Source organism: Gracilinanus agilis, chromosome 6 (genome assembly GCF_016433145.1).
Source record: "Gracilinanus agilis isolate LMUSP501 chromosome 6, AgileGrace, whole genome shotgun sequence".
NCBI lineage: Eukaryota > Metazoa > Chordata > Mammalia > Didelphimorphia > Didelphidae > Gracilinanus > Gracilinanus agilis.
The window spans coordinates 226,746,563-226,758,590 of record NC_058135.1 but is presented as its reverse complement, the minus strand read 5'-3'; the positions used below and the strand labels follow the sequence as shown (position 1 = coordinate 226,758,590).

At 45.2% G+C, this 12,028-nt stretch overlaps 1 protein-coding gene across 1 annotated transcript; it reads right to left on the bottom strand.

Annotated features, from left to right (window-relative positions):
- Window positions 1–7,406: 7,406 nt before the first annotated feature.
- On the bottom strand, window positions 7,407–11,572 carry LOC123252493 (zinc finger protein 501-like). The gene is made up of 3 exons (XM_044681789.1): window positions 11,475–11,572; window positions 9,580–9,906; window positions 7,407–8,487 (listed from the first exon to the last, which is right to left on the bottom strand). Exons 1-3 carry the CDS (start codon window positions 11,570–11,572, stop codon window positions 7,407–7,409), a joined length of 1,506 nt encoding a protein of 501 aa, XP_044537724.1.
- Between the last annotated feature and the right edge of the window lie 456 nt (window positions 11,573–12,028).

Genomic DNA, 12,028 nt, shown 5'->3' with positions numbered 1-12,028 from the left:
AGGTGTGCTGAGTGACTACCTGGCTTGAGACTGTTGGGGCCTGGCTTGGGTGGCTGCCGGGCTAAGTCATCAAGTTACTTGGGACCCAAGTAACCATGGAGCCCGAGTGACCACTGGGGACTGAATAACCCCTAGTCACAGCTGCCTGCTGGGGTCACTCCAGCATGGAATAGTGGAAGGAGCACTGAATGGAGTTGGAAAACTTGGTTTGTCTCAACTCTGCTACACCCTCCTTGGATGATCTGGGACAAGCTATTTCCTCTTTCTAGGCTTTCTTCCTCTTTGGTGGTGGGGGAGGGTAGACCCGCTGGTTTTTAATGTTTCTTCCAGCTCTGATATTCAGTGAGTCTGATCCTATGATCCCCAGTGACTGCTGAAATGGAGAAGAAGCCTTCGGGTGTCTAGAGCTTCCCCAAAAGCATCCATCAAGGGAGGGTATGAATGTACTGAAATGACTTTGTCCCCCCCATCAGATCCCCGATCCTTGGGGTCTGCAGGTTTTTGTCTTTCCTAGGAGGGGGATGGTGGACATGGGAGCTCTCTGTGACCTCAATCGCCTGGGCTTTATGTAAACCACTGATCAGGGCCCTGAGTTCAGGCACCAGGAAGAAGGAGCTGTCCCTGAGCAGTGTGAGTAAAATGCTCCTAGCCCAGGGAGCTCGCTGCCTCCCAGGAGGCTGAGACGTGAGGACTCAGAGAGTCTGGTCCCTGGTATGCCCCCCGGACCTCCCATACGTGTTTGAGAATGCATGGAAGAGCCTGGCTGTGTGTGTCTGCCTGGCCTACGTGGATGTATGTGTTCGTGTGCTTTGGTGCTAAGGAGATGTGTGCACCCTCTGGGCTCTGCCCCCTCCCTACTATGCATAGTACCTCTGGGCTGATTTCCCAGCCTCCCATGCTGGGGAAGCTAGTGGCTGGCAGCTGTTTGGGGGGTGGGGTGGGCCTCCCTCCTTTGTGTCTGCTTAGTTTCTCGTTTTTATAAACCTCCTTGTGTGTATGACTGTGGTGACCTGCTGGCCCCTGGAGGGGAAGGGGATGGGGTGGGAATGTGGGTGACTATGATTGAAGGGGAAACAGGGAATCAGGGTGGGGGTAGGGGAGTAAGGAGCAAACGCAAGCATGGGAAGGGAAAGAAAAGGGCTGGGGAGGCTGGGGCAGTGCTAGAAAGAGGGCCAGATCCTGAGTCAGAGGATTCCGATCCCATCTCTGGGCAAGCCAAGGCTGCTATTTCTGCCCCAGTTGTTCCATCTGTAAAATGAGGGTGTTGGATTTAATGACTTCTAAGGTAACTTCCAGTTCTATGGTATGGAGGGAGGGGATAAGAGGAGCGAATTGGGAGTCTGGGGTGGGGGAAGAATAAGAGGGAGGGAAGATAGGAACAGGGTAGGGGAGAATAGATAGAATGAGGAGCTCAGAGAGAATGGGGTGGGGATATGGAGAAAATAAAAGAGGGGAAGCAGGATTTGGGTATGTTTGTCCGTCATCATGGTCTAAAGTGAATGTGAAGTTTTATATTTTTTATGGAATATTTAACTTTATTGATTGATTAAAATGGTTTGAGAAACCTGGAGGTGGCCTGGTGTGTGTGTGTGTGTGTGTGTGTGTGTGTGTGTGTGTGTGTGTGTGTGTGTGTATGTGTGTGTGTATGTGTGTAAGTGTGTAAGAGTGATGACAGAGAGACACAGACAGAGAGTGGTTGTAAGTGAGCCTGGATCTCACTACTGATGGAGCTTTGAACAGTCCCAAGGAAACACCAGGACTTTGGTATAAAGTGGGATTGTGTGGAGGAGAGGATCCAAGGATGGGTCCTCCAGGGAGAAGACACTTGGATAAAGAGGGGGAGGGGAAGAACCAGATGTATGGCTCCTTCACCAAGCAGGAGTCCCTTTCCCTCATTCAGCAAACAATAAGTGACTATTGTGTGCAGAGGGGCACACATGAACTCATAGTCCTTGCTTGGGGCCCCTGTCCTTGTTCAACCCCAGACTGGTTTGACAATCCCTGCCCGGAGGGGAAGCCAAGCTCCAAAGCCTCTTTGTCAGATTCTTCAGTTCATGGCTCTTTTCTGCACTCCCAGGAAGGTTCTGATAACGCTGTGATTGGTGGTGGCAGCTGTTCTGTGGGGGAACTGAGTCTCTCTTCCACAAAATGTACTGAGTCAGGAGATCTGGCTCTGAGGTTTTCTAGCTTCTCTGTGTGTTAGGCCATCAATTTAAGGAGATGGGCCTAGAGAAATTCTCTGTAACCTGGGAGAATCATAAGACCCACCTCAAGGATGACTGTGAAGAAGAACTTTGTAAATCTTAAAAGTACTGATGAAATGTGAGCAGTTGCTCATCACCACCCTAGCCAAGGCACTTGGTGGATGCCTACTTTGTACCAGGCACAGATAGGCTCTGGGAATACAAAGACAAACATATAATTAGTATTTATGTTCTACAGTGTCAGGATTAACAAGCACTATACCAGTATCTCACTTTACCCAATGGGTCTCATTTTGCAGAGAAGGATGCTGAGGCTAAGAAAGGTTGAGGTTGGCTCAGGGGCCCATAGCTATCTGTCTGAGGCAGGATTTGAACTCAGATCTTCCCGACTCTAGATTTAGTACCTGATTCACTATGCCACTTAGCTGACTGCAGGAATTATATAGCACGTACCATAAATAAGTACAAACTAATTAACAATGGGAGAGGGGAGAATCAGGAAGAGACATTTTATAGAAGGAGATGGAAATTGAATCTAACCTTGAAGGGAATTGGAGATTCCAAGAGTTAAGTGGTGAGGAAAAGGAAGATGATTTCGAGGGTGGGGGACAACCTGAGATGGCAGATAGAATGTCACATGTGGTGAACTGTCAGAAGGTCAGTTTGACAAGTACAGAGAGTTTGTAAGGGAAAGTAAGGTGAAATCAACCTGGTTTGGAGCCAGATGATAAAGGGCTTTAAATGCCAAGTAAATAAGTTTCTATTCAATACTAGAGGCAATAGGGAGGCAGTGAAACTTCTTAGACAGAGAAGTGTCAAGGTCAGATCTGTGTGTTAGGAATTTTAATATGGTAGCTGTATGATATATTGGAGTTGGAAGAGACTGGAATAAGGAAGACCAATTAGGAAGACTTGCCATAATCCAAGGGAGAGGTGATATGCTTATGAACTAATACAACTGCTATGTGAGTGAGAGAAGGGGACAAATATGAGAAATGTAGTGGAAGAAAATTCATCAGCAACTGGTTTGCTTTGGACAGTAAGAGAATAAAGAGTTGGGAACTCAAAAGTTGAGAACCAATGGAAAAATATTCTAAATTATTTAATTAAATAAAAATTTTCAACTAAAGAAAAAAATTGAGAACCAGTGTGATTGGAAGGATGATGGTGCCCTCTACTGAATTAATGAAGTTTGGAAGAAGAGTGACCTCAGAGGAAAAGACAGAGTTCTATTCTGAATATGTTGAGTTAGAGATGCCTATTGAACATATAAATGAACATTTTCAGTGAATATTTCCAGTTGGTAATAAGGACTGAAGCTTGGGAGGAAGATGAGGAATATTATTGTCCCATGGTGGGGCAGAGCTCTAAATGGGTTAAATGACAAGGCCTTTGCCTTCAGGGTGCCAACATGGAGGGGCATCCAGTCCTCCTGTGACCTTCTGCCATCTTGGATCTCTGAATCTCTTGCTGGCCCTTGTGAATTGTAATAGTCTTTTGAGGGCCTGACTTCTCTGTCAGTATGTTCACCTGTTGTCTTGCCCCCTGCCTGATTCCTACTCCTCAGGGAAAGTAATCATCAGCCATGACTTGAGAATTAGACTCTTCATTCTTGGTTAACTGTACTCAATTGTACTCAACTGAAGATACTGCTTTGTGATTACTTTACAACTCACTTTAGTTAGTGGGAACTAGAGATGTTTAGCCTGGAGAGGAAAGGGTAGAGGGTTATTTATTCCCAATAAAGTGGTCATCTGCCTTGAAGGCCTCTGGGACAGGATAACTCACTTGGCAGCCCATTTTACACTTTTGGATGACTCTAATTGTAGAAAGTGAGACTTACCAGAATATTGGGTACTGAAGAGATTGCCTTGCTGGCAGCCCTAAGTTTCATTTACTTCTAAAAGGATCCAACCTAAGGGTGGCCATTAGAGTTTGGAATACTTTAGATTTCTGGGAGGGAGCTGGCACCAGGGAAAAAAAACAGATTTGTGGTAGTTATTTACAGGTTACTTGTAAACCCTCCTGTGTGTTTTGCATTTTCTGTGGGGTGGAAAAAAAACGCCACCTCATATTAGATATTTGCATTGTTACCTTGGGAGCTGGTGGGCTTGTTACATTCATTCACAGTGGTATTATGTGCTAAAAAGATTTTGATATTTTGAGGATAATGCTCCAAATTGAACCTTGTCTATGTAAAACCAGAGTTTATAGGTTTAGGGCCAACAGTTACACCTAGAAGAGAAAGTCAGGAATGTCAGATCAATAGAACTTTATTAACAAACACAAAGGGAGGAAGGAAATAAGCATTATTAATAACCTACTATGTGCCAGGCACTGTGCTAAATGTCTTTTGAAAATATTACCTCATTGATCTTTACAGTAACCTTGGGAGGAAGGTGCTATTATTATCCCCTTTTTACAGTTGAGGAAACTGAGGCAGATTAAACTTAAATAACAGGCCCTGAATCATACAGTTAGAAGGTATTTTAGGCTGGATTTGAACTCAAGTCTTCCCAGCCAAGGAATGTCTTGAGTTTGTAATACCTATGGAGTATACAGATGGATAATTCCAGTTGGTGATATATGATGGAGACTCAAAAGGAAGATGAGGAATGTTATTGCCCCATAAGGTGGGTGGAGAGGAGAGCTCTAACTGGGGCCAAGTGACCAGGCCTTTCTCCTCAGGATGTCAACATGGAGGGGCACTAGGGGCTTGAGACCCTAGGGAGCATAAGGAGACAGGTCAAGGGTTGGGGCAAAGGATACATCTAGATCAAAGTCATTAGGTGTGGCAAAGATGCAGCCAAGTCCTATTTGCCAGGTCTAGTGGATTCTTCTTCCATGACATCTCTCCTATCTATCCCTTTCTCTCCACTACCCTAGTTACAAACCCTCATCACCTCTCACCTGGAGGACTGCAATAACTCCATAATTGATTTCCTAGTTTCCAGTCTCTCTCCAGTCAACCAACAAACATTTAAGTATAAACTATGTGCCAGGTCCCCAAGTTCACTACTTCTCTCCTCCGCTCTTCCCAGTTGCCTCCAGAAGAAAAAATTCTTTTGACTCCCTTGGGTTGTAGGAAAGAAGGTAGAATATATATGTTTATGTGTTTTGGGGGGGATATCCCAGACCCTAATCCTTTTTTTTATGGTTATAGAAGACTTTATTGGAAAACATCAGAACAGGAGACCTGCAATAATAGCCTCAGATGTGTAGCTGCCTTGGACTCAAATTTTCCTGACTCTGGGGTTCACAGTGGGTTTCATCAAATGCAAAATTCTTGGAAAGCTGGAATTTTCTAGCTAGAGTGGGCAAGGGCACTTCCAAAAATGTTAATCCTCTCTGCCCCAAATAGAATCCCACTGTAGGAACTCTCTAGAGCAGTGATGGGCAAACTTTTTAAAAAAGGGGGCCAAAGGAAAAGAAATGCTCATCTGTCAGTCTGTTTCTAAGGCAACTCTTTCAAAGTTTCCTTGTATTGTATCTTACTCATTGTATTTGTCAGATTTGGAATGTCCCGCAGCTGGATAGAACATTTCAGGGGGCCACATCTGGCCCTCTGGCGGTAGTTTGCCCATCACTGCTCTAGAGGATAGGGAGGAAATGGGAACCTGGGATATCTGGCACATGCTTGCCACATGGATGGCCAGGGAGTCAGCCCAGATTGCTAGCCTACAAATGTCCACAAAGGTTTGAGAGAATACAAATAGCTACCAACCCCTATCCTAACTTCCTCGTCCTTATAAAAATTATGAGAATGATCTGCGTGCATATTAAAGATATCTGGAATGAAAATGTAATAAGCAGGCTTTCCCCCCCAAAAAAATTCTCTACATCAGACAACACCCTTAGTCATAATTGACTGAATTGTGCCAAGAATACAAGACCTCACAGTGTATGCTCACTACCAAAACCCCACCAAACAAAACATTTAACTAGACAGAGCAGAATACCTCCTCAAAGACTTTCCCCCCAAAGGAGGCTCTCATGCATATGCTAAGTTCATACAAGATTCCTTGATAAATGCATTCAAAGATGACAGTGCAACAATCCCCTAATCTTTAATATGAGGCACAAACAGGGAAATACATACGTGCCAAAATCCATATTTTGGCCACTGTTATGGATTCTTTGCACCAGGTATAAAATGGAGGTGACTTCCTACACCTATCAGATTTCCACTAGAATGTAAGCTCCTTGCTTTATTTCCCCAGCATTTCTGTATAGTGCTCACTCTGTGTTTTATCAATATGACCTGACTTGAGGAACTGTCCTCCAATGCTGTCAATGGATAATACTGGATAATCTAACTACATCCCTCCCTGCTCACCTCCCACCCCCTGAAAATTTGAAAATTGCAGTAAGGGCCATAATTAAAGGAGAGCTTGGTGTAGCAATTGATACTGGATAAAGCAAATGAATGAAAAATGTCTATTATCTGTGACTATGACATATAGCTAGACATATAATCCACTGAATTACCCCATTAGAACAAATTGCTAGAGCAGAAATTATAGTGAGGAAATTGATCCCACAGTTTGCTGGCTTGCCAACATAAATGATTTTGGAAGGATGGTATATTATCACATATATTAGAATACCACCATCTCCATGGAAACAAAATTTGCAAATGACCTAAAGGAAAGAGGCGAGTCCAGGTGTGCTGTGATATTTTTTGCGATGAGCTGTGTGCAAGAAATGGCTTAAGAGATACCATCGAGGAAACACACGGCCAGAAGTTAGGGGAGGAGGTCATGTGGAGAGCGTGAAAGGTAACAGATGGACACTTAATAGGAACTTATAAAATGTGAGATACCAGAGGAAGGCCTGTAGCATACAAGGTGGATTCTTGGGAGTAGGGGCTCTATGGGACGATGTGGATGAAAATTACTACAGATGAGAAGGTACAGATGGCAATCTATATAGATGAATAACTCTATCAGTGAGACCACAGGTTCATTAAAAACATTAAGGAAAAGTGAGAATGAGAATCTGCCCACACTATAACATGACCAGATGTTTTTACTGCTGTGAGGTGTCTCTTGAGAACTGGACCCTACCTGAAGGGCTTCACACTTTCACTGCATTTATTACGCTTCTCACTACTATAAATGATCTGATGTTTAGTAAGGCTTCCCCACATTTACAGATTGACCTTTTCTCAAAAACAAAAATCAAACACAATCCTTGATAGTATCAGCTGCAGCTAAAAGCCTGATTGCATTTATTATATTTCTCAGCTTCTTTCCTATGTGTTTTCTGATGCTCAGCAAGAGATGTGCTTTGGTTGAAGGCTCTGTCACATTGATTACATTTGTAGGGTTTCTCTCCAGTATGGATTCTTTGATGTCGGGTAAGGTTCATATTCTGGCTAAAAGATTTTCCACATTCATTACAGTGATAGGGTTTCTCTCCTGTATGAGTTCTTTGATGGCGTGTAAGATTCATACTATGTGTGAAGGCTTTTCCACATTCATTACACTTATAAGGTTTCTCTCCAGTATGAATTCTTTCATGTTGGGTAACTGAGGAGCTATTACTGAAGGCCTTGCCACATTCACTACAATTATAGGGTTTTTCTCCAGTGTGAATCCTCTCATGTTGAGTAAGTGATGAGCCATTGCTGAAAGCTTTACCACATTCATTACATTTATATAATTTTTCTCCAGTGTGAATTCTTTGATGTCGTGTAAGGTTCATACTCTGGGTGAAGGCTTTTCCACATTCGTGACATTTATAGGGCCTCTCTCCAGTATGAATTCTTTGATGTTTAGTAAGACTTCCTTGCTGACTGAAGGCTTGTCCACATTCATGGCATATGTAAAGTTTCTCTCCAGTATGAATTTTCTGATGACGGATAAAGCTCGTGCTCTGGCTGAAGGTTTTTTCACAGACATTACATTTGTAGGGCTTCTCTCCTGTGTGAATTCTCTGGTGTTGAATAAGAGTTGTGTACTGGCTAAAGGTTTTTCCACATTCATTACATTCATATGGTTTCTCTCCAGTGTGAATCCTATTATGTAGAATAAGAGTTGAGCTGTTGCTGAAGGCTTTACCACATTCATTGCATTTATAGATTTTCTCCCCAGTATGAAGTCTCTGATGTTGAGTAAGGTGTATATTTTGGCTAAAGGCTTTTCCACATTTTTTACACTTAAAGGGCTTCTCTCCTGTATGAATCCTTTGATGTTGAATAAGACGGCCCTGTTGACTAAAGGCTTGTCCACAGTCACCACACCCAAAGGGTTTCTCCCCAGTGTGAATTCTCTGATGGATACTGCAGGATGAACTGTTGCTGAAAGTCTTACCACATTCATTACATCTAAAGAGTTTTTCCCCGGTGTGAACTCTCTGATGCCGGATGAGGTTTGTGCACTGACTGAAGGCTTTTCCACACTCACTACATTTGTAAGGTTTTTCACCTGTATGAATCCTCTGATGTTTAATCAGGCTTGTGTACTGGCTGAACAATTTCTCACATTCATGACACTTATAGGATTTCTCTCCAACTGGAATTCTCTGATGTGGAGTAAGGGACGTGCTGTCACTCAAGACTTTCCTACATCCGTCACAATCACAGAGTTTCTGTCCAGTATGAATTCTCTGATGCAGAGTAAGGGTCAAGCTATCGCTGAAGGCTTTCCCACATTCATTATATACATACAGGTTCTCTCCAGTGGAGGTTTTCTGCTGTTGTGTAAGGTCACCTTGGTGAGAGGTTTTCCCAAATTCAAAACAGGCATAGGGTTTCTCTCCATTAAGTATTCTATGGCACTGAACAAGGTCTGAGGGGTAACTAAACGTAATACTGCATTCATCATATTGACAAGGTTTTTTCCCTGAGGCAATCCTATCAAGTTGAATTAGGTCTGAATGTTGTTCAAAACAAAGTCGATGTGAATCATACCTAGGGATATTCTTTCCAGCACTCTGTTGTATCATAAGAATTGGGTCTGAACAGAAACTTCTCTCAAAATTATTACATTTCTGAACCCTTGGCTCATCAGTTTTTTTGTGGGCAAGTGGTATTTGCCTGAAATTTCTCTCCTGGTTCCCCTGCTGCCTCTTAAACCTGCCACCACATTCCCAGGATTCCCCCCAATTAGAACCCCAGGAATCATGCCAGGTAAAGCTTTCTTGGAATGATTTTTCCATAGCAAAACAAGCCTTTGAAATTGCCTCCTTGGTTTCAAACCTGGTCTCCCAATCAGATAGTTACATGATAAAATGGAAATAAGCAATGATGGGAAAACAATAGCTGGAAAGCCCATCTGCAGCAGGTGAGATAGGGATCTGAGTCTTGAAGGAATCTGGAAGGCTTCTGGCCGCTTCTCCATCTAGCATCCACGGCGCTCCGCTCTGCTCTAACTGGGAGATCACGCTGGGTTTGGAAACAGGATGTCCCAGCGACGCCACGTTTCTGTAGTTCTCCAGCATGACGTCCCTGTAGAGCGCCCTCTGCACCGGCCGCAGCAGCTGCCACTCCTGCCGCGTGAAGTCCACGGCCACGTCTCGGAAGGTCACCTGCAGGCCGCACGCAGTCCGCTGAGAGGCCGCCTCGCCTGTGCCCGGCCGCCGGCCATTTCCTCCTCCTCCTCCTCCTCCCGGGTCCCGAGCCGGGTCTGAGCTGCTCTCCGGATGCTCTGGGAGACGGGTGGTTAAGGGGGGGGCCCAGACCCTAATCTTGATAGACCACCTGCAGGTTAAACAGGAAGGAAAAGTGGTTGGTGAGAAAGCTCCAAGTCTCCTTTCCTAGCTGTACTCTTATACTAATAGTACCCAACACTCAGGAATTTGCCTCTGCATAGATGCTCCCCGCAATCTCCTAGGCAGCTCCAGGTCTGGATCTCAGCACTTTTGTAAAGCTGCCCTTGAATGCTGCTACCAGCAGCTCAGGACACACAGTGTGGACTGAATCACCCCAGAAGCATGATTCCCAGAACCTGTTGTGGCTTGACTCTGGGCAGGCTGCAACGGGGAACGCGGGAACCCTAGACCCAGAATCAAAGGTCATTCCGCTGTATGCTGGGCAGACACCTCTTTATACACACTGAAGTATTTTGCCTTCTTGTCTTTGGATGCTGACGATTATTCTATCAGGGAACTACGATGAAACGGTGGTAACTACTAAAGTTGGAGATGATGGGTTCGAATCTCACCTCTGATATATAATGCTACCAGTGCGATCTTGGGCAAGTGGCTTAAACTCTAAGGGTCTCAGTTTCCTCATCTTGAAACAAAAGGGTCGAGCTGGGGGTGGTGGCACAGATCTCTAATCTCAGCTACTGGGTAGGCTGACAGATCTTGAACTTGGGAATTCTTTAGGTGCAGAGGGCTAAGCCGATTGAGTGTCCTCAGTCAGAAACGGAGCAGGTCAGAACTCCTGTGTGTGTTAAGGGGCTCATAAAATAAATAGCCTTTAGTGCTTCTCTAGCCGGAGGGAGATAAGGGGACCCAGCCAAAGGCGAAGATGATGATAATGATAACAGTCACCATAAAAGGTTGGATTAGTTGGCATCTATGGTCTCTTTCAATTCTAACTCCATCTCTATAAACTTTGGAAATTTGCACCTGGGCTCGGATGTTGCTACTGTCCCGGTCCCCATTAAGTGGATTTCCCAGCAAGATTTCTAGGGCTTCCCGGAAAGGAAACCTCATTAGAACCTCAAGAGACCTGAAGGAACCCTTAGCCATAGAGACAATTCACAAACTGCCTGAAGCTGAATTCCCTTACTGCAAATACTACTCATCTGGGTCCACCTGGAAAGATGTGGGGAAAGCTCTTGGTGAGCCACAGAGCACAGAAGGAATTCTTTTGCTAAAACCCCGACATTTTTACAGCGACGTAGCGTTTTCACATCACCTACTAGTCTCCGCAGCGCTTCCTCCTACCCCTCGCAGAGAGCCCTCCCACGAAACAAAGGAGCTATTCTTTACTTTCTGCAAGGGGCGGGATCCAGGGTTAAGCGGCCTCTCCTTAGCCCGTAGCAAGAGCTCTCTCCGCTCTAACTCGAGGGAGGGGCACCCGGGATCTCTGGGAGTTAAGCAGCGGGCGGGGGCGGTCAGTCCGAGGAATTCTGGGTAATATAGTTTGGCGTGTCCTGTACGCAGGCGCCGTAAGGTTCCGAGCCACCCCGAGGACGTAGGTGAGGGGACGCCGTGGCCCAGGTGAATCCCGTTCAATTCCCAAGAGTTGAGCGTGCGGAAAAAGCCAGCCTGGACTCTGAGGAGTTGGGAAAGGCAGCGGAAGGAGCCATTTCTTACCTTTCAGGCTGGAGGATTTGTTTCCAAATCCCTCCAGCATCATCTTCGGCATGGGCATCATTTGCAGCAGCAGCAGCGGCAGACCTTGCAGCTGCCATTGTCATTGCTGCCGCCCCAACCCAGTGCATCTTCAGGGCACCCAGCCCCTCCCTTCTAAAGAACAACTCAGATACAGCTTTCCTTCAGGGAACCTTTCAGGCTCCCCAGAATCCCATTTTGGCAATGACATTCTACCCAGCATTCAATGGTTATTTCAACCTCCACACGGCTCCAACCTCCCCCTGGCTCCCTATTACCTCTAGGATAAAATGTACACTTCTGTTTGCCATTCAAAACCGGCTACGACTTGGCCCCTTACTGCCTTTCTAATTTCTCATACATAGCTGCCCTCCACACACCTTGCTGTTTCTCACACTCCACTTCCTGAGTTGAGGCTTTTTTTGCACTGACTCCTCCATGCCTGGAATGCTCTCTCTTCACCGGGGCTTTTTGAGAGACTCGGCTCCAATGGCACCTTTAGCAGGAGGCTTTCCCCGATCCTTCATAATGCCAGT

Bases quoted from the DNA above. Each gene is read 5' to 3' on its own strand.
- LOC123252493 (XM_044681789.1), bottom strand. From the start codon at position 11,572: ATGGCAGCTGCAAGGTCTGCCGCTGCTGCTGCTGCAAATGATGCCCAT. The intron at 9,907-11,474 runs GTAAGAAATGGC...TTTAACCTGCAG, and splicing joins CAAATCCTCCAGCCTGAAAG to GTGGTCTATCAAGATTAGGG. The intron at 8,488-9,579 runs GTTAGAGCAGAG...TTCATCCTGCAG, and splicing joins AAACCCAGCGTGATCTCCCA to TATCCATCAGAGAATTCACA.